The sequence below is a fragment of the Saimiri boliviensis genome, chromosome X (assembly GCF_048565385.1).
Source record: "Saimiri boliviensis isolate mSaiBol1 chromosome X, mSaiBol1.pri, whole genome shotgun sequence".
Classification (NCBI taxonomy): domain Eukaryota; kingdom Metazoa; phylum Chordata; class Mammalia; order Primates; family Cebidae; genus Saimiri; species Saimiri boliviensis.
This window is the reverse complement of record NC_133470.1, coordinates 111,769,177-111,794,306: the sequence shown is the minus strand read 5'-3', so window position 1 is coordinate 111,794,306 and position 25,130 is coordinate 111,769,177. Positions and strand designations below refer to the sequence as shown.

The 25,130-nt window shown below is 39.1% G+C and overlaps 1 protein-coding gene across 3 annotated transcripts in view; it reads right to left on the bottom strand.

The window, feature by feature from the left end:
- Positions 1-25,130, bottom strand: part of TENM1 (teneurin transmembrane protein 1) — an 832,265-nt gene that overhangs the window by 68,525 nt on the left and 738,610 nt on the right. For all 3 annotated transcript variants that reach the window (XM_074391610.1, XM_074391609.1, XM_074391611.1), the window contains one exon: positions 20,759-20,913. In XM_074391610.1, the coding sequence (XP_074247711.1) occupies positions 20,759-20,913 (155 nt within the window). The remainder of the gene's footprint in view (positions 1-20,758; positions 20,914-25,130) is intronic.

Sequence of the window (25,130 nt, the reverse complement as noted above, 5' to 3'; positions counted from 1 at the left end):
CTCATCTTAACTCTGTAATGTTTCCAAATGATAAGGACACTAATAAGAGCAGATGGCCTAATGAACACTTAGAGGGAAGATTTAACTGGTCGTGTTTTCATTAGGCCTCCAGTGTGCTTCCGGGTTTTGCCCCGCACTTCCCTGTGTGTAATACACAACTGCACTCACTCAACAGATGGCCCAGCTCAAGCTTCATGCTTCTAGAACTCTGGAGATTGGCCACCTGACCACTTACCATGTGCACAGAATCATTTAAGGAAGCATGCGGGCTACATACTTGAGCCTGAACAAAAGCAAAAGATGGTGATGAATAGTGAGCACCAGAGCTTCAATAAGAGGGGAGGGATAATCACCCTTACAAACAGCAGCTCTGGCTGAGGTTTCCCAATAACAGATTCTTACAGATTCAGTAATGATAAAATCCTCTGTGACACACAGTCCACTCTAATTAATGTTTCATCTAAACTGTAAGCATATGTGAGTGACTCCAGCAGCAACAATGACACGAAAATCTAACACCTCATTGCACGGTGTGCTAGTTATTAAACTATTGTTTCAAAGTTCCCAATTCACCCCTTTAAAGATGCTGCTTTGTGATGCTGGGGTTGGGAATTGGCAATCTACATTTTTCTTCTGCCAGCTAGATTTCTGATAGGTCCTGACAAGATGGAAAATAAAGAGATTCTGAGGAGCTAAAGGAGGGAGAAGGGACTTGATCCTTCATGCTTGCTTTCTGTTCCCATCAGTGTCATCTCAACAGTGGCCCTTCATTCTGGCAGCAGTGGCTGGCTGCACTTCCAGCTCCTTTCCCTACTCTGAGAATCAGTCTCATTATGCTGCCTCAGAGGCACCAGAAGCAACCAGCTGGCATCTTCTTCTCAGAGGACTAGGTCCTACCTCCATGGAGCAAATCCTCCAACTTTATAGGTTCTGACAACCCCAACCTGTTCCCTTTGTTTCACCAGAGAGATGGTGGCTGCTTCCTGCAGATATTATCTCTCGTTTTTTTTTTTTTTCTTCCAATCCTCTAACACCTGTGCATCACATTCTCTATATTAAATTCTCTCTGTTAAAATAATGAATGTGCTTTCTGTTTTTCTGACTGCATCTTTTTTTTTTTTTTTTTTTTTTTGACACTGAGTCTTGCCCCAGGCTGGAGTGCAGTGGTGCAATTTTGGCTCACTGCAACCTCCGCCTTCTGGGTTCAAGCGATTCTCATGCTTCAACCCTCTGAGTGGTTGGAATTACAGGTGCCTGCCACCATGCCTGGCTAATTTTTGTATTTTTTTTTTTTTTTTTTAAGTAGAGACAGGGTTTCGCCATGTTGGCTAAGTTGGTCTCAAACTCCTGACCTCAGGTGATGTGCCCACCTTGGCCTCCCAAAGTGCTGGGATTACAGGTGTGAGCCACTGCACCCGGCCTCTGACTGCATCTTGACTAATACTCACAATATTACCCCACATACAAGGATAGAGGAACAGCAATACAATATTGTGGGTCAGTGGTAACAGAAAACGAATAAAGGTGAACAAGAGGTAGCAAGGACCATCTTGGCCCCAGAGAACTTATTAGTCAAATGGTTCCCTTACATATTTACTGGCCTAGCCACTTCCTAAGTATATAGGTACTGAAGTTGCTACGGAAGTCCAGAAATCCACTGTGCATGGATGTTATAAAGTTGGTTGTGAATGATTTATGCAGAGCTCCCCTGACTCTGGAAACGTCAAGTTTATGTCATTATTCTCTAGAAATTTCTCATTCTCGCAATTTTTGAGAATGATTTCAGGTGGATCATGTGACTTTCCCATATGTTATTTGGAGACACAGTTCTGTACCAAATGGTTCAGAAAGTTACCTCATAACAACATTTCCTATGTGCTCAGTTGTTAACAGCAATACATTGGATATTTACTATTAAATTTCTTTAATATTCACTCTTGCTAGTTTTCTTTTGGACATTGGAATTACTCCTTCAGAATCCTCTCCTCATTGATTTGGACTTGGAAGTGTGTTTTGAGATGCACCGAACAAACTCCTGCTCTTTGTTATGTATCTCAAGATAAACACGTTGCAACAGGTGTAGCCTGTAGGTAAACGTTTTATATGTCCCATGTTTACTTTTCCAAACATACCAACTTTTGCATGAAAAGATAGCACTCATGCTGACAGCCAAGTAACTTTCTCTTTGAGTTGCATTTCTATTTAATAAAGATGGGTTGGCACTGATTTGTGCACTTTCCCCTTTCATAATTAATAGAAAGTGGGAGTAGGTTTAAAGGTACAGTGTAGTCTAAAATTTAGTTAGGCCAGCTGGCTTGCATTGGGACTCAGCACAGCATATTATCTCTGAAACCCGGAGACACCAACTACTGAATTTACCAACCAGATACTTCCGTATCTTAGAGAGCTTCAGGTTCACCTCAGGTCATGGTGCCTGCCGAGCAAAATGTATAGAAGACTGAGTGGTTCAAAAGTAGATTTGCAAGACTTGCATCTTGTGACTTGCCCTGAACTTTGAAGATGCTTTTCCTCTGGTGCTTAATAGTTTTAATAAGAGCTAATGTGCCATTGTCCTTTGTGTGGAAAGAGGACACTGCTGAGGGAGTTTTATTTATGTGATAAATTATATTTTCGATATAACATTGAGCATGGTACTTGACTTTTATTTTAAGGCCCCTGACAACTCTGGCTATTTGCTTGTGTGCAGACATTTCAGCAGAATTTGGATATGCTGGAGCTAAAGATGTTGGCCTGCCGTTCTCTACTTATATAAACGACCTGAGCTGCCACTTTGGAGGGAGCAATGCAAATATCTCTGATAACAGGTTATCATATTGTGATTTTACCTAAGAGATGCAGGCCTGAAAAATGCAGTTAAATAAAAGTTTCAATAAATGTGGAGAAAGGAAACTATTTAAATGAACTCTGTGGATAATCTCATTGCATTGTTTTTCCCAGGTTATGATTCTGTTAAATTTGGTTTTTTTATATAACAGACTTAAGAAAACTGATAGATGTATTTGAGACTTGAAAATCTTGATAAAAACAGAAATCATTAGATGAAACAATTCATAAACCAAACTTTCTTCAAAAATCCTAGGACACTGTTTTATTCTTATGACATATTAGCTTCTTTCCTTTTGATTTCCTGCTTAGCTGGGAGCCTGTTTGTTTTGTCCTGGGAAAGTCATATTTCTTCATAGTGACCTAGATAAACTCTGTCTTCTTTCTTATCTACTCTAATATTCATTTTGTTTGTGTGTGAAATTGACCCACCTAGAATGGCTGCAGGCCACCCACTGAATGAGCTGCTTTTTTACTTCTTGATTTCAAAGAGATGGCGGATGATCTAAAATCTTACATTCACAGATGTATACAACTCATATTACATTCCAGCCTCAGCTCCATAGTCATCCCAACACTATGTGAAAGTAGAAAGAAAATGAAATATTTGGGGCACCATTCAATGACTATAGTGAACATTCATTAAGTGATCTAGGTAGACCTTCACATCAGCATTAGGGAGAGGAAACATTCTGTGAAGGTCACAGCAGGTTAAGACCGGTCTCTGGAACCTATGTTTCCTACAGCCCACCACACTCACCTGCAGAAAGATATGTGCCTCTCTGTAAAAGGTACACCTATGTGAAAAGGACAAGGGAAGATGATACCATTTCTCTATTAGTTCTAAACTTCTTCTTGGTCCTTTTTATTCTAGTTTTGTAAGTTATCAGTTCAATTCTCTTTTGTGAGTAGAAGGTCAAATACTGCTACTACTATTACTAGTAATAATAATGATGATAAAATAATAATCTATTGAACACTTAGGAGCCAAACAGTTTGCTAAGCGATTTACGCATATTACCTCATTGAATTCTCACAACCTCCCTGTGGGGAAAGTAACATTATCACCCCCATTTACAGACACAGATTTTTTTCCCAGGGGCACATGCCAAGCAAGTGACGGATCCAGGATTTAAACCCAGGCAGTCTGTATTCCCACACCATTATGCTTTACTGACTTTATACATATTGGTATAATTACGAAGAACAGTATACCCTAAAGGCCTGATTTTGTCTCTTGCATCCTCTATTAAAGGATTAGAGAAAGGTTCCAGAAGGTGTTTTTCTGCATTTGACAGAGCCAGGAGACTAGGTCTGGGCTGCATAAGCAATAAATAACATTATGCAAAAATGCATTTAACTTAGAGACTGACAGCCACAGATACTGCAAAATCAGAAACACCACCTTGCAGACTTATTTGGTTCTTGTGTCCTCCCATTTTAGCAAGTGTATGATGGATCAACAGAAAATATTTCATAAGATGCCAATTAACATCTTACGTCATCCCTTTTATTTATAAAGCACTTCATACTTTTCCAAGTGCTTTCACATTAAAAAAGAGAGGCCACTTAATCAACAATTGGGTCATTTATTTAATTAGCCTTCATAAGGAGGAATAATTAACCAGCTCCACAATTCTAGTGTCCATTTTTTACATCTAGTACTGAATCTGAAATCACAGAGAACTGTCATCTGGGTCAAGAAATAGACAAAAATGATTTAACTTTTTTTCTATATTACCGTCTTTCAGAGGAGAGCAGAATAAATGATTCGGAATGAGATGCTATTTTTCTAAAATATAGACATGGTAGCTGCAAATAGTGTTTATTTAGCATTATTATGTAATTTTCAGCCATAAGCTCTAATGGATCTCTCATTTACAGGGGAGTAATAATGTGGAGAACCTCTAGGGACTCTTAAAAAAAGCCTTTTTAATGCTTTTGGTGCTGTTGTCAAATCAGAGTCTAAACAACGCTACCTGCCATCTGTGCTTTGTGACAGCATAATGTGATTGCTATGTACAGTGAAGTTTGTGCCACTTTCCTTCCACATGCCTACCTAACTGATGTGGCAAATGTACACATAAAAGCCAAGGTTACAGCTGGGCATGGTGGCGTATGCCTGTATCCCAGCTACTCAGGAGGCTGAGGCAGGAGAATTGCCTGAACCCAGGAGGCGGAGGTTGCAGTGAGCCGAGATCGCGCCATTGCACTGCAGCCTGGGTAACAAGAGCGAAACTCGGTCTCAAAAAAAAAAAAAAAAAAAAAAAAAAAAAGCCAAGGTTACATGTAATGCCATAGGATCTCTTTTTTTCAGTTGTGATCAGCTCCAACAATTTATTGTTGCAAGTGCCTTTCAAAAAAGAAACTTCTTTTGTATGTATTTTCTCATTTAGCTGGCATGACCTCCTTAGGAGATATTACTTGCTTTTATCCCACTTTTTAGTGGTGGAGAAGCTCAGGCTCGGAGACCTTCATTAACTTGTCTGAGGTCTCAGTGCAAATAAATGGCAGAATATGGACCCATACCCAGGATGGTCTATGTTCCTTCTACTAGAACACTCTAACTTAGTCAAAGGAAAATGGGTGAATTAGGTAATTGTCCAGAGAACTTTGGTAAAACGTGCCTCTGTACTCCTAAAGAAGTATGAATAATTGTTCCAGGCATATAAACATGTCTGGTAGAAAGTTTGCTCATTTTTATTCAGTAGTTATCACTTTCTGATTTAAATACTTTCACATTTAAGGTAATTGACATATTGAGGTCTTTGGAAGACTGTGGCTAAGTTAGCAATGCCTTCCTGCTATGGTTGATGTAGACTGAGCTCCCTCTTTATCTTATAGGAACTAACACTTCCCCCACCACTCCCATTTCTGCATTTATAATATGAGTCTTTGGATCAGCAGGAGGAATTGACTGTGACTCGTGGTTTGACTGAGTGCATGTGGCTCAAATGAATAAAACAGAACATTGCTGATTTAGGATGCTTTTGTTTGGACTCCTGCAATAGCCAGTTTCTGAGCAGTTAAAATTGCTGCTCTCTTGTTGTTGTCCAGGCATGAGAACTGTGAAAGAAAACGGGAAAATACACTGGAGGTTTGGCTGGTATGGCTTTTAATGCCATCTAATCTACCAGTTGATAGTTACTATGAAAATGGTTGATTCAATTGGTTAAACGAACCATGACCAATTAGGATAAAGTAAATGTTTGGCATAAGGGCCACCAAATAACTTTTGGTTCCATTCTACTACTCCCTGTGACTCATTAACTTGCTGTTTGATCTGTCCACTCTCTAATCTTCTTTTATCCTTTTTGTCACCTCTCTTTTCCCCCTACCTATTTGTGCCTACTACACACTGATATTACTGGCCTTTGAGAAATGTGTTTTCAAATATTTCAGATATCTAGCTCTCATCTTTCATGTCTTGCTGTTTACCTTCAACTAACTCTTTCCTTCTACCACATGTCCTTGTGTTTGAATTAACTGGAGTGTGGCCGGAGACCTTTTCTTTGCTTTGACAGTGAGATAAGTTCCATAGTCATGGAAACATTGAAAGGGTGTGGTAGGGGTGGGGGTGGTGAGGTTTTCATGTTTGGTGGCAAGAACTTTTAAAATGAACTTTCTTTTTCCCCTGGGAGATCCCTTTATTCAAGCAAACTTATTATAATTCAGATTTTCTTGATTCCCTACAGAGCTTCACAAAATTCACAAGTCTGTCCCTACAGGGAATTTCACTTATAATGGCCTTCATTTGAAAGATCTAATTCTGTTCTTTTTTAGAGTGCACATGGGAGAGTGATGGAAGTGCACAACGAAAAGCAAGTAACCCATGAAGACGTTGTTTCAATATCATCTGTGGCAGTATCACTCAGTATAATGAAGTACATTCTGTAGACATGAAAGGGTTAGCAAGAGAGAGAGGGGGCAAGACAATGACAGACGTTAGGCAAGAGTTTAAGAAGCGGAAAAGAAGGTGCCTTTTCTGTTAAAAATTTTTTTGAGACATGGTTTTACTCTGTCATCCTGGCTAGAGTGCAGTGGCACAATCACAGCCCACTGGAGCCTTGTCCCTTGGGTCCAGGTGATCGATCTCCCCCATCTTAGCCTCTCAAGTAGCTGGGACTACAGGCATGTACCACCATTCCTGGCTAATTTTTGTATTTTTTGTAAAGACGAGGGTTTCGCCATGTTGCCCATGCTGGTCACAAACTCCTGAGGCTCAAGCAATCCACCCACCTCGGCCTCTGAAAGTGTTGGGATTACAGGCATAAGCCACTGCACCTAGCCCCTTTCTGTTTTAAAACTACTGGGTTTTTTTTTCTTTTTCTTTTTTCACCAAGCTTGCTGTAACATTTTACGCCTGGATGTTATATATATATATATATATATATATATATATATATATATATATATGTATATATGTACATATATATACGTAAATATAGATATATTTAAAACAACAGAAAATGCTGAACTCACTTTTATATATAATTAAACTGACATGTAGATTTTGAATAAGAGGCTGCATATTACCCCTTCTATAGAGCTATGGTTATTTTATCTGAAGCTTGCAAAAAAAATCTAAGGACAAGAGAAAGTTGTTTTTTCAATTATGTAGAGAGCAGAAGACAACCAAGGAAGGCAGAGGTGTGCTGCTTGGGGCAGGTGATATAATACTGTTGGATGACAGAGAGGGGAAGGTTTTGTTTTCTCTGTTAAGGAGAATGACCACAGAGAATATTGATTCGAAGTTACTAAAGCCCAAAATGGATGAAGGGATTGTAAAAGAGCATCTAAATTCTTTAACTGAGTTCAAGTTTTCTAGTTAAGAAGGATCATTCCTTAGAGAGAACTTGCAAATGGGGTTTAGAACTCTTTTTGAGTAATTATTGAGAAATAGTGGGCACTCGAAGATTAGAAACGGTTAAATATAGTTCTGACTTCAAGAAGAATCAGAAATTTGTCCCACAGACTATGTGAAAAGACCTAATCTACGTCTGATAGGTGTACCTGAATGTGATGAAGAGAATGAATCCAAGCTGGAAAATACTCTTCAGGATATTATCCAGGAAAATTTCCCCAACCTAGCAAGGCAGACCAATATTCAAATCCAGGAAATACAGAGAACACCACAAAGACATTCCTCAAGAAGAGCAACCCCAAGGCACATAATCGTCAGATTCACCAGGGTTGAAATGAAAGAGAAAATGCTAAGGGCAGCCAGAGAGAAAGGTCGGGTTACCCACAAAGGGAAGCCCATTAGACTCACAGCAGATCTCTCTTTGCAGAAACCCTACAAGCCAGAAGAGATTGGGGGCCAATATTCAACATCCTTAAAGAAAAGAACTTTCAACCCAGAATCTCCTATCCAGCCAAACTAAGCTTCATAAGTGAAGGAAAAATAAAATCCTTTGTGAACAAGCAAGCACTCAGAGATTTCATCACCACCAAACCTGCTCTACAAGAACTCCTGAAAGAGGCTCTACACATATAAAGGAACAACCAGTACCAGCCACTCCAAAAACACACCAAATGGTAAAAGAGCATCAACACAATCAAGAATCTGCATCAACTAACCAACAAAACAGCCAGGTAGCATCAAAATGACAGCATCAAATTCACACATAACAATACTATCCCTAAATGTCAATGGACTAAATGCCCCAATCAAAAGACACAGACTGGCAAATTGGATAAAAAGCCAAAACCCATCAGTGTGCTGTATCCAGGAAACCCATCTTACATGCAAGGATACACAAAGGCTCAAAATAAACGGATGGAGGAAGATCTACCAAGCAAATGGAGAGCAAAAAAAGGCAGGAGTTGCAATTCTCATCTCTGATAAAATAGACTTTAAAGCAACAAAGATCAAAAGAGACAAAGAAGGACATTACATAATGGTAAAAGGATCACTGCAACAAGAAGAGCTAACGATCCTAAATATATACGCACCCAATACAGGAGCACCCAGATACATAAGGCAAGTTCTTAATGACTTACAAAGAGACTTAGACTCCCACACAATAATAGTGGGAGACTTTAACACCCCATTGTCAATATTAGACAGATCATCCAGACAGAAAATCAACAAGGATATCCAGGACCTGAATACAGACCTGGAACAAGCAAACCTAATAGACATTTACAGAACTCTCCACCCCAAATCCACAGAATATACATTCTTCTCAGCACCACATCACACCTACTCTAAAATTGACCACATAATTGGCAATAAATCACTCCTCAGCAAATGCAAAAGAACAGAAATCATAACAAACAGTCTCTCAGACCACAGTGCAATCGAGTTAGAACTCAGAATGCAGAAACTAACTCAGAACCGCACAGCTTCATGGAAACTGAACAACTTGCTATTGAATGTTGACTGGATAAACAATGAAATGAAGGCAGAAATAAAGATGTTCTTCGAAACCAATGAGAACGAAGACACAACATACCAGAATCTCTGGGACACATTTAAAGCAGTCTCTAGAGGAAAATATATAGCAATGAGTGCCCACATGAGAAGAAAGGAGAGATCTAAAATTGACACCCTATCATCAAAATTGAAAGAGCTAGAGGAGCAAGATCAAAAAAACTCAAAACCTAGCAGAAGACAGGAAATAACTAAGATCAGAGCAGAACTGAAGGAAATAGAGACACAAAAAACTCTTCAAAAAATCAATAAATCCAGGAGCTGGTTCTTTGAAAAGATCAACAAAATAGACAGACCACTAGCCAGATTAATAAAAAAGAAAAGAGAGAATAACCAAATTGATGCAATAAAAAACGATAAAGGTGATATCACCACAGATTCCACAGAAATCCAAACCATCATCAGAGATTATTACAAACAACTCTATGCACATAAACTAGTAAACCTGGAAGAAATGGATAAATTCCTGGACACCTGCATCCTCCCAAGGCTAAACCTGGAAGAAGCCGAAACCCTGAATAGACCAATAACATGGTCTGAAGTCGAGGCAGCAATAAAGAGCCTACCACCCAAAAAAAGCCCAGGTCCAGAGGGGTTCACAGCTGAATTCTACCAGACATACAAGGAGGAGCTGATACCATTCCTTCTGAAACTATTCCAGACAATCCAAAAAGAGGGAATCCTTCCCAAATCATTTTACGAGACAAACATCATCCTGATACCAAAACCCGGCAGAGACTCAACAAGAAAAGAAAATTTCAGGCCAATATCCATGATGAACATAGATGCAAAAATCTTCAATAAAATACTGGCAAACTGATTGCAACAGCATATCAAAAAGCTCATCCACCATGATCAAGTAGGATTCAGCCCGGGGATGCAAGGCTGGTTCAACATACGCAAGTCCATAAACGTAATTCACCACATAAACAGAACCAAAGACAAAAACCACATGATTATCTCAATTGATGCAGAGACGGCTTTCGACAAAATTCAACAACCTTTATGCTAAAAACCCTCAATAAACTAGGTATTGACGGAATGTATCTCAAAACAATAAAAGCTATTTACGACAAACCAACAGCCAATATCATACTGAATGGGCAAAAACTGGAAGCATTCCCTTTGAAATCTGGCACCAGACAAGGATGCCCTCTCTCACCACTCCTATTCAATATAGTACTGGAAGTTCTAGCCAGAGCAATCAGGCAAGAAAAAGAAATAAAGGGTATCCAAATTGGAAAGGAGGAAATCAAATTGTCTCTATTTGCAGATGACATGATTGTATATTTGGAAGACCCCATCATCTCAGCCCAAAATCTCCTGAAACTGATAAACAACTTCAGCAAAGTCTCAGGATACAAAATCAACGTGCAAAAATCACAAGCATTCCTATATACCAGTAATAGACTTCAAGAGAGCCAAATCAAGAACGAACTGCCATTCACAATTGCTACAAAGAGAATAAAGTACCTAGGAATACAACTAACAAGGAACGTAAAGGACCTCTTCAAGGAGAACTACAAGCCATTGCTAAACGAAATAAGAGAGGATACAAACAGATGGAGAAACATTCCATGTTCATGGTTAGGAAGAATCAACATCGTGAAAATGGCCATACTGCCCAAAGTAATTTACAGATTCAACGCTATTCCCATCAAGCTACCAATGACCTTCTTCACAGAACTGGAAAAAAACACCTTAAACTTCATATGGAACCAAAAGAGAGCCCGCATAGACAAGTCAATTCTAAGCAAAAAGAAAAAAGCAGGAGGCATCACACTACCAGACTTCAAACTATACTACAAGGCTACAGTAATCAAAACAGCATGGTACTGGTACCAAAACAGAGATATAGACCAATGGAACAGAACAGAGGCCTCAGAGGAAATACAACACACCCACAACCATCTGATCTTCGACAAACCTGACAAAAACAAGCAATGGGGAAAGGACTCCCTGTTTAATAAATGGTGTTGGGAAAACTGGCTAGCCATGTGCAGAAAGCAGAAACAGGACCCCTTCCTGACACCTTACACCAAAATTAACTCCAGATGGATTAAAGACTTAAACATCAGACCTAATACCATAAAAACTTTAGAAGAAAATCTAGGCAAAACCATTCGGGACATAGGTGTAGGCAAGGACTTCATGACCAAAACGCCAAAAGCAATGGCAACAAAAGCCAAAATAGACAAATGGGACTTAATCAAACTCCACAGCTTCTGCACGGCAAAAGAAACAGTCAGTAGAGTGAATCGGCAACCAACAGAATGGGAAAAAATTTTTGCAGCCTACCCATCTGACAAGGGGCTGATATCCAGAATTTACAAAGAACTAAAGCAGATCTACAAGAAAAAAACAAACAAGCCTATTCAAAAATGGGCGAAGGATATGAACAGATACTTTACAAAAGAAGACATACAGGAGGCCAACAAACATATGAAAAAATGCTCATCATCACTGGTCATCAGAGAAATGCAAATCAAAACCACATTGAGATACCATCTCACACCAATTAGAATGGCGATCATTAAAAAATCGGGAAACAACAGATGCTGGAGAGGATGTGGAGAAATAGGAACACTTTTACACTGTTGGTGGGAATGTAAATTAATTCAACCATTGTGGAAGACAGTGTGGCGATTCCTCAAGGACCTAAAAATAGAAATCCCATTTGACCCAGCAATCCCATTACTCGGTATATATCCAAAGGATTATAAATCATTCTACTACAAGGACACGTGCACACGAATGTTCATTGCAGCACTGTTTACAATAGCAAAGACCTGGAACCAACCCAAATGCCCAGCGATGATAGACTGGATAGGGAAAATGTGGTACATATACACCATGGAATATTACGCAGCCATCAAAAACGATGAGTTCACGTCCTTTGTAGGGACATGGATGAACCTGGAAACCATCATTCTCAGCAAACTGAAACAAGAGCAGAAAATCAAACACCGTATATTCTCACTCATAGGCGGGTGTTGAAGAATGAGAACACATGGACACAGGGAGGGGAGCACTACACACTGGGGTCCGTTGGGGGGAAATGGGGGAGGGGCGGGGGGGTGGGGAGGTGGGAAGAGATAGCATGGGGAGAAATGACAGATACAGGTGAGGGGACAGAAGGCAGCAAAGCACACTGCCATGTGTGTACCTATGCAACAATCTTGCATGTTCATCACATGTACCCCAAAACCTAAAATGCAATTAATAAAAAAAAAAAAAAGAAATTTGTCCCACAGCCTGCACGGAGGGAGCTTTATGTTGATTTAGAAAAGATCTTCAATTGTATTATTAACAGCTTTTTTTTTTTTTTAGCTTTTAGATGAGGAAATGATGTTTACAGATACGGTGGCTAGAAACAGATTTTTTCAAGTGGTTCTCATTTCCTTTTAAACAGAGTTACCAACTTGGTAAGGTTTCTCATGATAAATTTACGGATAAGCTGGGGTGAATGTCGGTGAAGAGAGTAGCTTTCAGACTTGTTTTGACTGTGACACTCACTAAGAACTGTATTTTACACCATTATCCAGTTGAAATAAAAATTTTATGAAACAATACTCACCCTCATTACATGTGATACACCTTGATTTTTAAAGCTGTGTTTCACCTTTTAAAAAGCTGGTCATAGGCCATTATATTGATTTCCCGATTCATTATGAGGAGTCACAACGAATAGGTGAGAGTTCAAACACATGGGTTCATAATCTAACAGATAACTAGTCTACTGGTGCCACAATTGCATCTATCTATCCATTAATTTTACAATGGATGAAGGCATAGAAAGCATTCATCAAATCTACAGGCAACACTAGGCTGGGAAGGATAGTGAAAATATTAGATGATAGCAGAAGAGTACAAAGAAATGGACTAACTCCAACAACATAGAATTGAATAGAGACTAAGGTAGGACCCAGCAGTATGTTGTAAATCACTAATGTTGCAAGTATAAGATGAGGAGGTGGGAATGAGAGACGTGAATTTTTAGTTCTCTGTAATCACATCACATCACATCATACGTCAAATGTGTGATACAGCTATGAAAAAAATTCCAGTCACCTTTAGCTGGAGTTTTCTAATCTGTACTCTTTATTTCTTTAGCATTTTGCAAAAGTGCCTTTGAGCTCACCATGCAAGCTACCATTGCATAGAAGTAAGCTTGAATAAAGAAGCTTCTGGAATACCACCTCTTGTTTGAATCTGCTGTTTGCCTCTCTTTTATAAACTGAGACTTAGTTGTTTGAAGTAAATATTCTGTGGCTAAAGTTTTTTTTTTTTTGGACAATCAATGGGCAAAAGGAACAGAAACAATATGAAGAGGGAGTTGTGACAGTTCCTATTCTACCTCTGAGCAGTCAGAGCATAATCTGGATTATTTTATTCATTTCTGGAAGCCACACTTTCAAAGAGAAATAGATAAATGGGCATATATTTAGAGAAGAGTGAGGAGAATGGTGAAGAAACTCAAAACCATGTCAAATGAGGTATAGTTAAATTAATTGGGAATGTGACTTAAGAGGCATGAAAGAGTTGTTTTCTTGTACTGAGAGGGCTGTCATGTGGAGGAGGCAGCTTGATGTAGTTTGGTGAAAATAATGTGGGCTTTGGCATCAGGTTGACCATGTTCGAATTCCACTTCTGCTGCTTATTGGTTGTGTGACCTTGACCAAGTTACTCAATTCCTTTGAATCTTGTTTTTCATCTGTATTCAAAACAGGGGAACACAATACCTATCTTGAAGGATTGTCATGAGGATTAAATATGATAACATATATAAATGTACCCAGTATAGTGCTTGGTTCACTAGTAGATTGATCTCATAGAAATTAGGTTAAATTTATAATTCAAGGCCTGAATAGTAAGACTAGATGGTTAAAGGAAGACAAAAAGTTAAAGGGATTCAAGAAAGCTTGTAGTCAGTCAGAGGCATTCAAAGATGGAATATGCTGCCTGGGGGAGGTAGTAAATTCCGTATCACAAGAAGCATTTGAAAATAGGTTGGATTGTTACTACATGGTCAGAATATTCTGGAGAGGAGTCAAGCATCACATCAAATGACTGAGAAGAGTAAGATTCCTAGTGGACTAGTTCAATAGATATAATATATGAGGACAAAGTTTGCTTCTCCAAAGAATTTTACCCTCCTTCCTGCATAACTATGGATGATACATTTCCTACCCCTGCTAAGCCCATCTGACAGATGGGTGCTATTGGAAACCAGTGGGAAACATACAAATCCTCCAATAAGCATTTATGAAACACTGGCTTTGTATCTGGATGCTCTAGACAAACACCTCAAAGTGTGCACCTTATGGGCAGTGGGTCAATAGGATTTCCTATGCATGCAAAAGGTCCATTTTGCTTGTGTATCTCCGATTGGGGTAACTTTTGGAAAAGCATTAGGCTGGCTCCAAGGAGTAACTTGCTATCCCACCAAGAAACTTGCTTTAACTCTCAATTCCATTCTAGTCAGGCATCAGATGGAAGTGAGTTACCAGAGCAGGATGATTCAAAAGCAGCAACAGAAATAAAGGACCCAGTCTCTTCACAATCAACTCATCTCCTGAAGTTGCTACTGGTTGCCTATAGCAGTGCTTACAAAGGGCAGTTATGCTTCAGAGTGTACACTGAGAGCTCATTTTCACATTTCAGTAAATCAAAAAAAGATATTGATTTTGAACAAAAGGATGATTTTATTGTCAAAGCAAATTTCATTTCTTGAGATGATTAGATTTTATTAAACTCTTTCCGAAGTGCCACTAAACGCACATTCTGTGAATAAACAGCGTATTCTTCAACAAAGCAACATTTGTCACTCAGCTAAATACAGTGATATCTGGTCATTTCCAATTGTCATTGAAAAAAATGAAGGTTGGAAAAAATGGACGCTTGGGTTCAGAAAGCATGTGCCAAAATCTTAGTTATATAATTCAATAACTCTATGGTCATAGCACAATACATAATCCTTCTGACTAACAGTTTTCTCTGCCAGATGGGGATAATAATACCTACCTCTCAAGGGTGGTTGGGTTGTGGAGATGAAATGGAATAGTGTAAATAAGATTCTTAGCATAGTTCCTGGCACACAGCTCTCTATAAGTGGTAGCAGTTATTCTTAGACTTACTATGGGACTTAATAATCTGCTAAAGATTAGGACAAGTCCTGAGAACTGATTCTTGTTGGGGCTTAGGTTTGCCACAGAAAAGTGCAGAAGATGAAGGTAAGTAAGATGAAGAGGACCATTTTCTCACATTACTTTCTAACCTCCATAGGTACTATGCTAGCATAGAGGGGCCTTTCTTTGTTGGAGATATTTTGGTTTTGAAATGCTGGAAAGCTAACAAGAAACTTTAAAAATTTGGTTGTATTTCTGTGGCAAGAGCTTCATGGAGTTGGAAGGAACCTTGAGAAAACAGTTGGTCCATTTTCCTGACTCCAGAGGGACCTGTATGTCAAGCACTCATAGATTATGGCTATCCAATATTTGCGTGAAAAGTTTCAAAAGGTGGGAACCCCACAATTTTTTTTTTTTTTTTTTTTAATGACATGGAGTCTTGCTCTGTCGCCAGGCTGGAGTGCAGTGGCGCAAACTCGGCTCACTGCAACCTCCGCCTCCTGGGTTCAAGCGATTCTACCACCTCAGCCTCCCGAGTAGCTGGGACCACAGGCATGTGCCACCATGCCCGGCTATTTTTTGTATTTTTAGTAGAGACGGGGTTTCACCATGTTGGCCAGGATGGTCTCGATCTCTTGACCTCGTGATCCGCCCACCTCGGCCTCCCAAAGGGCTGGGATTACAGGCGTGAGCCACCGCGCCCAGCCAATTTTTTTTTTTTTTTTTTTTTGATAATATATGATGTTGCCACATAGTGTTAGAAACAGTAACAGTAAGCTTTCCTTATGGTCTGATTCAAATCTTCATGCTGCAGCATAGGCCTCTATTTTCTCTCCTGTTCATTCCTGTCAGCAGAAACCATGCACTCTCATTTAGACATTTGTTCATGCCCTCACACATCAATATATTTTGATTTACTGAAATATGAAACTCAGCACTGTGTAAGCTCAGCTGGATCACTGTAAGTACTACTATAAACAACTGGGGCTTTGCTCTTGGGTATTATGAAGTTCCCTGCTCAGCTTTCTTCTCTCTAGCTGAAGATGGCCCATGTTCTTAAGTACAGTCATGGGAAACATCGGTTGCCAATCTGTCACAGTTGTCTAAACAGATGGGAATCTCTGTTCATAATGGCTGAGCATCTAGGAAGCTGTGTCACACACAGGCTTTCTCCTGGTAAACACTCTATCCACTCACCCTCAATTTCATTCAGTGTTCTCCAGCTTTAGTCCACCCATGCCACACCTGGATTTGCTTCAATGCAAAGCCTCTTCTTCCCAGCCAAACATCTCAAAGAAGTGATCTATTTCCCGGTTCACCATTTCCTCACTTCCTTCTACTCTGCCACTGCTATCTGACTCTTATTAATTAGCACTCTATCAAAGGCACTCTTATCAGAGGTGATAATGCTGTAAAATCTAATGGCTTCTTTAAAAAGCACCTCATTTTTCATGATCCCTAAGCAGCATTTGATACTGACCATTCCCTTCCTCTTGAAAAGCTTGCTTCTCTTGGCTTTTTTGACACCTTTGTGGTTTTCTTCCTGCTTGCTAGATTTCTTTCTCTCAGCCTCCTTTGTGGGTTCTCATTCCTCAGCTTTTTCTTGAATACTGGTGTTCCTCAGAGTTTGGTCTTAAGCCTTCTCCTCTTTTTATGCTATGTACCCTCCGTAAGAGAGCTTATTATCCGCTCCCCTATTTACCAGTACTATGAGTAAACTAATAACAATCACAACTCTAATCTGTAGCTGGACCTCAAGGTTTAAACCTTTACCCAATTTCCTGTCAGATATCCTTATCTGAATGGCACACAGGCACCTCAATGTACCCCAAACTGAACTCATCATCCAACCATCATGCAAACCTGCTTCTCTTCCTCTTGTATTCCCTGTCTCTGTGAATGGTACTACCATTTGCCTGCTCCCTGAATTCTGAAATTGTCAGTCAACAAGTTCGTTTATATTAGCTCCAATGTTTTATGACTCTATCTACCTTGCTTAATCTATACTATGATGTTTTAGGTTCAGCCATTAATATTGCTGGCCTATGTAGCCTGCATAAAGCTGAGCAGTGTCGTGGAAAGTCTCATCTAGAGTTGTATCGCAAAGAAATAACAACTGAACATTTAAAAAGCATTGGAAATAAACTTAATTTTTACGTAGTCCCTTGGAAAGGGGCTGATCATTTCTATATTAATATGTTTTGTCCTTGTCATACCTGGATTACTTCAATTGCCTCTTAAGTGTTCTCCCTGTCTCTGGTGTTATTTTGGTTCACTTGGTTCTCCATACAATAGCTAGAATAATCTCTTAAAACTGATTTCCATGCTTAATACTATTTAAAAAATGTATTTCCCTTCTTAATGCTGTTATTCTCTCCTCTTTGTCCAGTATAACTCCATTATGCTTATAAGGCCCTTCACCGTTTCACTCCCACTTATCTCTCTAGCTTCATCTCTCACTACTGTTTCATATTCTTTTCACCATAGTGTCCTTTTGGTTCAGGTATAGATGTTAACTGTACCTGCTGAGCACTTCCTATGCATGTTCCAGGAACACACAGTCTACTGTGGGAGACCAGTTGGATACATAGTTTGCCACCAAAGAATAAATTACATTTAAGCATGGTGGTACTAGATTTCAGTAAGGGAATGAAACAACGGTGAGGACTACAACCATCAAGGAAGGTTCCCATGGAAGAAATGAGGTGTGAGGAAGATGGGAATGGGATTTGGATCAGCAGAGGTACTTTCAGACTGGGGGAATGGGTCCATGAGAAGTAGGCCTCTAATAAAGGTTGAGGGTGATAACCTGGACGCTGATCAGTACAGTCTCCTTGTTCTGAACCAGTCTGGGTGGACAAATTGGAGTTATTCTTTAGCGTGTCTCAGGTACAAAACAGGAAATGGTGGACAGCAGCAGAGTTACTAACCAAATAACCTGGACATAAAACGTGCTTTCTTTCCTGGGAAATCCTACTGGCTTCTACCAGCCCCTTCTCATACCACACAACCTACCCTGTCTCCAAAAAAATCTGCTGTATCTCTAAAGCTAAAGTTATGTAAAGAAGGGGTGCTTCAGAGAAACTGAGGCTTGGAATAAAATGCCATAGAGAAAAGTTTCTGTCTCCTGGTTTCCAGGGTTTCTTTTCAGTAGGGTGTATTGTACATCCCAACCTGAAAAGAACGAGGTAGATTTTATGGTGGGAATTATGTTTGGAAAGTGTCATGTGAAAAAGAGCCCTTCTCATGGTGATGATGATCATATGTTTGCTCTACTAAGACAAAGAATTCTCTTTTCAATATAACTTTTCTACACTGAAACAGAAAAGTTGTTTCGAGTTGACTGATTGTAATACTAAGTGCCCTATTTTAAGTTAAAAATATCCCATAAGTGAATCATACATGTGCATCTTCTCTCTCCCCCTTCCCCCATACAAATACATTTATACCCTTCTTTATTGCCATAAATAATGATCCTTTTTCTTGCCTTCTGCAGCATTTTGAATCGTGAAAAGTTAGACTATTCTAGGACTTGATAGCCTGATCTACTCAAATCTCTATTAAGAAGGGTTTGTTCATTTTGTCAGTTTTCCAGGCCCAACTCCTCATTTCATTTTTGTAGTTGAGTGTATTTAAACATTTCTTGAGTTTCTGGAACAGGGCAGGGGCACAGAGAGAAGAAGAAACCCAAAACAGGCACATTTCTAGTATTTTATAGAGATGTATGCTCAAGGTGGGTGGAGGTGGCAGGAGAGATATTAGTCAAAGACTAAAGCAAGGTTTCTGAGGGGTGTGTTTCTTTTACTTACTAATATGGTTTGGCTGTGTCCCCACCCAAATCTCATCTTGAACTGTAACTCCTACAATTCCCACATGTTGTGAGAGGAACCTCATGGGAGGTGATTGAATTATGGGGCTGGGTCTTTCCTGAGCTGTTCTCGTGATAGTACAGGGGTCTCATGAGATCTGATGGTTTTTAAAATAGGACTTTCCCTGCACAAGCTCTTGTTTGCCTGCTGCCATCCAAGTAAGACATGACTTGCTCCTCCTTGCCTTCTGCCATGATTGTGAGGCCTCCCCCACCATGTGGAACTGTAAGTCCAATAAATCTCTTTCTTTCGTAAATTGCCCAGTCTCTGGTATGTCTTTATCAGTAGCATAAAAACGGACTAATACATTTACCTTGTTTTCCTAAGTTTTAGGTGGTATAACAAATGAAGCAACAGGAATATAACTGTGGGGGACACTGCTCATTGCCACCCCAATAGCAGCCCTTTACTCCCTGCTAACAGAATTCTGATTTTGGTTTAAGAATCAGGTAGCAATATGCTCAGGAAAGGGGGTCTATTTCTAAAGGGTCTGAACCCACTGTGGAATCCCATTTCCCCTTTGCCAGTGACTGGTGAGGGCAGGGGCATGTGACTCAATTCTGGCCAATGTGACACAAGAAGGAAATCTGCTGGCATCTTTGCCTATGTTTGGACATCTCATTATGTGAGATAAATAAACCTCACTGTTTAAACAACTTTTAGACAAGTATTTTATTACTGCAGCCAAGACCATCCCCCCTGATACACTGATCAATTTGAAAACTCTCAACATCCACTTTAATGTTTTTGAAAAGATTATTTAATAATCTACGTTATTAGAGTCACAGATTTATAGAATGTTAGAGCTGGAATGTTTGAGGACTGTCTAATCTATTTCCTTCATTTCTTGTTTCTGCAGACTAAGAATGGTATACACTGAATGTTGGGACTATGCTGTATGCTCTATAATCTCTTTAAATGTCTAATACTGATTTTGTAGAATTGTGGTAAAATCAGAATTTTGGACCCAAATCAGAGCTATACTAAATTTTCTTTTATCCTCACTGGCTTAAAAAATTTTTTTCCTAAATAACAGTAAAATAGATCTCAAAGGGGATGTTGCTTTTAGTTAAGAAAACTTCCAAATGCCCTAGAAATAGCTATTTATATATGTGTGAATAACAATATACTCATATATTTATTTAAAAAGATGCCTAAAGAGCCTTCATAGTCACTATTTTTCCAAATTTCAGTCACTGTTTCATTTAAAAAAATAAAATCACATATCTTGGAAATATTCAATAAGTGAGATTGGCCTTACCCTCTGATTAATTCAAATTTGAGAGATTTTACTTAATTGTATGTCAATATTCTACCTGGCATTATTTCCATCCTCGCTTACCATTTTGAGTATAGTTCTGCTATCTGGTATTATAACAGATATACCAGGCTTCCATTCTACCTAATTTGTCCATGAGAAAATTGTTATCCATTTCCATGATGCCAAATGACGATAACACTTGAAAACCAGTGGTGCCTACCTGAGTGATGTCCATTCCTGAGTCACAGCTCAGTGGTTGTGTGGAAGTCAGACCGTTTGAGCCGATTACAGTTGTGATCACAGCCTTCTCATCAATTCTGCGAATCATAGTCCCATCCACAAAGTAAACGAATCCATGCCTATCAACTGTGATGCCTGTTGGGAAAGAGCAAATGAGCATTAGTAGTCTAGTGAATCACATTTGCACTAAGTTCAGTATTTTGAAAAAAGCCATAGCAATGGAAAGGCATTTTAAAGACATATAGATTCTATTTTGCTCAGCACAGACAGGACAAGTAATGGGAGAGGTTTGTTGGGGCATACATTCACTTCTTTGTGTATTGAGAAGAAATGACAAAAAGTAACATAAGGAGATAAAGCCAGGTCTAATAATTTTGTTTTGTACAGTTTTATACTTCCACCCCCTTGATACTTGCTTGCCCCATAAACAATAAAAAATCATCTTTAAGATAAATGGGAAAAGACAAAGGAGATAATGTATATTACATTTCTTTTAGGGTGCTTATGCACGGGCTGCTGCTTATTTTCATGATTGCATTAGGAAATAACTGGCTTGAAAAACATTATAACTATTTTCATCAATTCACAATTTGTTAAAAGGGAGTTTGTAACAACTCTGATAAACTAGGCTGAATTTTTTTCTCCATATTATCTATTAAAAGGGGATTGGAGAGCAAAATTACAGTATCACAAAGGGAATGGCTAAGTTTCTAGAAAAGATAAAAGCTGATAAAATTTTCACAGTAGTTTTTACATACTGTGTCAATTATAGCCAGGTTTCTTAAAATTTTTATTATAATAGCAGTTAGAAGGCTTGGGTTCTAATACTGAATACATCACTTACAACTAATGTGTGACTTTGATTGAGTCATTCATTTGCAAATTTTAGACTCCTCTTTGGTAACACAGAGACAGGATGATCTGCCTTACTTAGCTAAAGTGATCTACTGCTCTGGTTTGCCTGGGACTGAGGCAGGGCTCAGTTTTAAAACTAGGACCATCCTTGACAAGCTGATTACTCTACATCTAGATTTTTTTGTTTTTGTTTTTTCTTTTTTTTTTTTTTTTTGAGAGGGAGTTTTGCTTTTGTTGCCCAGGCTGGAGTGCCATGGCATGATCTTGGCTCACTGCAACTTCCACCTCCCAGGTTCAAGCGATTATCCTGCCTCAGCCTCTTGAGTAGCTGGGATTATAGGTGCCGCCAGCACGCCTGGGTAATTTTTTGTATTTTTAGTAGAGACGAGGTTTCACTATGTTGGCCAGGCTGGTCTCGAACTGGCCTCAGGTGATCCACCCCCTCGGCCTCCCAAAGTGCTGGGATTATAGGCGTGAGCCACTGCACCCAGCCCCAGGTTGTTATATCATATGAAATAATACATACAAAAAGTATCAGCTACAATTTAAGAACATATGGCTCTACTCCTATTTCCCTTGGTGCTTTTGACAGTGCTCTTGAAAATAACCACATGGCATTTTTCAAACTAGTCTACAATTTAGTCTTTTCCTCTCTTCCCTTTATTTAGGTCTGGTGAAACTCATTGAGTTGATGTTAAAGTCAGAATTTCTGTGCTAACAAGCATGTCCTTTTAACACAACACAACACACACACACACACACACACACACACACACACACAAATTTTCTGGCAAAATGTGAACTCATCTAAAGTCAATTTATAAACCCAACTTAATAAACTGCTTTTAGATGAGCTAATTCACTGGCAGGAAGTTAATATTAAGACTTGACTTTATGGTATACTTTGATTAATCCTGATGTTCCTCATGAAGTATTAATCCTTAACATCTATGAAAGTTGCAAGTTCATTTTAACATCCCCTTAATACTTCTAAAGTCATCTATGTTTTGGTGAGTTCTCCAAGGAAACCAGAGTATCCAAACAAGGGAATTCCATGTCCATAAATCCCTTTATAATTTTTAGAGGTATAAGGACCCTTAAGGTGGTTTACAAAGACTTTTAAGACTGGGGCAGGCCAAATGATGATGGCATATGAACAATTACTTAATTTCCAGAACATTTTTGGATGAGGATGAGCCAAGGGGAACCTCTGTTTGTTATTTGTGTGTTTTGGCAAAGTCAATTTCTTGATTGCTTAAAATTTGGTGTGGTTTGTGGCAGGCCTATTATTTAGAACCACATTCCGCGACCTTTGTATTAAATATCACTGAGTATAAAATTTTAAATTCGGCTATTATAAGAGGATGGACTGAAAGATCAAGACTCAAGTCTGGAAACAGAAAGGCTGAGAGGAGATGTGCTCGACATGTATGAAATCACGAATCACTTCCTAAACGCTATGATTACTACATCATGGTGAATGTCACTATGCTAGGCTCTGTGAGGGTAGAAAGACAAAGAATCTGGTGACACTGAAACTAAGACTAAGAGGAATACTGTGAAACTTTAGTAAGTTAAGAATATTAAAAATAAAATGAAGTGTTGCTTTTATGAGGAGGTAGTAAACTTAGAGGATCTGATGCTCTAAAAATTTGAGCAGGTTCACAAAAGGTATAAAGAAATAAATGTATTATTATTATTATTATTTTTTTTTTAAATAGAGTCTTACTCTGTCACCCAGGAGGATGGAGTGCAGTGGCATGATCTCAGCTCACTGCAACCTCCGCCTCTCATGTTCAAGCGATGCTCCTGCTTCAGCCTCCCGAGTAGCTGGGACTACAGGTGCCTGATACCACGCCTGGCTAATTTTTGCATTTTTAGTAGAGACAGAGTTTTTCGCCATGTTGGCCAGGCTGGTCTTGAACTCCTGACCTCAGGTGATCTACCCGCCTCAGCCACCCAAAGTGCTGGGATTACAGGTGTGAGCCAATGGGCCCAGCGAAATGTATTCTTAACTAGTATTTGTGGGAAGGTCTTTACATCTCTATGCTGATATTAGGGAGGAGAATTCTTTTCCTTGACTACCAAACTTTTCATCCCATCAGAGTGCAAAGTTTGGGCTGATCCAGGGAGGATAATCTGGGACTTTACATAGTTTTCTTACTTTTAATTTTTGTGAAGCTCTAAACACTGTGAACTTCTTTCTCTCTGTTCATGTCAGCTGAGTTCTGCAGACTAGTACCCTTTGAAATAAGTCTGGGCTTATTAAATACTCACTATTTGCCTTCAGGGCTGATTCTGCTGACAGTTTGTGGAATATTTTCCTTTCATATATTTGTGTAGTAACTTCTTTTATCATGGTCCAAATTCCAAACATACTTCCTTTTCCTTGAGAAGCTTTAATTAACTTTGATTGGATTACACTTATGTTTGGAGTTGAAAAAGAAATAGGAGAAAAGGCTTTGAGGAAACTGTGATAGGTGCTTAATAAATGCACCTAGGCATATTTTATATGTACATATTTCCTCTCATTTGCCTTCCCTTACCAACCAATCAACCAACAAACACATAAATTCCCCAAACGACAATTTTGCAACCTCTTTACTGGTGAAGTTTAAGGGGTATTTAACTTTCACTGAGGGTAAAAACCAAATTGGAAACCCCAGGCAGGAAAAAGAGAATAATTTTTGTCCATCGTTTGGGGAGGTTTCCTCTCCCATAATGCTTATTGTTATAACCCAGGGATAGTGATGATGCAGTAGATATAGTACTGCTTGTCAGAATGAGTGAAAGGAAGTGACACATTTCCAGTATATATTTTAAGCTTTATTCTTCTGAGATGGGCATATGAGGGATTTCAGATAACATAAAGCTATCTGAGGCTAGCAAGATCTGCAGATTCAATTTACTTTCCAATTTTGATATTGTTGTACCCAGATCTCCAAACCTTGGTAACCAGTGTTGTGGGCATAATTTGTTCCAATGGTCATGTTCATTGATGTGCTCACTGACAGCATTTTCATCAGCACTTAAAACACAATCAGAGGTACAGTCTTTGGATGAGAAAAGATTGAAAGATTTAAGCTGTCCTAAGAACACCACTTCTAGGTTTAAAAATTTTGAACCAGAATTCATTTTCAAAGCAAGTAAAAATATAGAGATCTCTGATATTAACACAAGCTTAGGCAGTGATGCGAGGCAGGTGGGAGTGGAAGTGGGAAGAAAACACATAACAGCTTTAGTCCCCTCAATTTAAATTTGAATTTAAAAACCCCCTGCACCAAGGAAAACACTGGTCTCAGATGCCCAGACAGCGTGTTTAGCTTGGTGCACATTTTTACATTTGGGAGAAAATAAATAAATCCTTGTAAATTAGTGCGTATAATGAAAGCACTGACAGACCATAACCTGGAAGTGTGAATGGTGCTGTCTCCATTCATCAGCATTAAGCCCTAACAAGCTCTTTCTATGGAGAGACCTGCTCATAAATAAAGTGC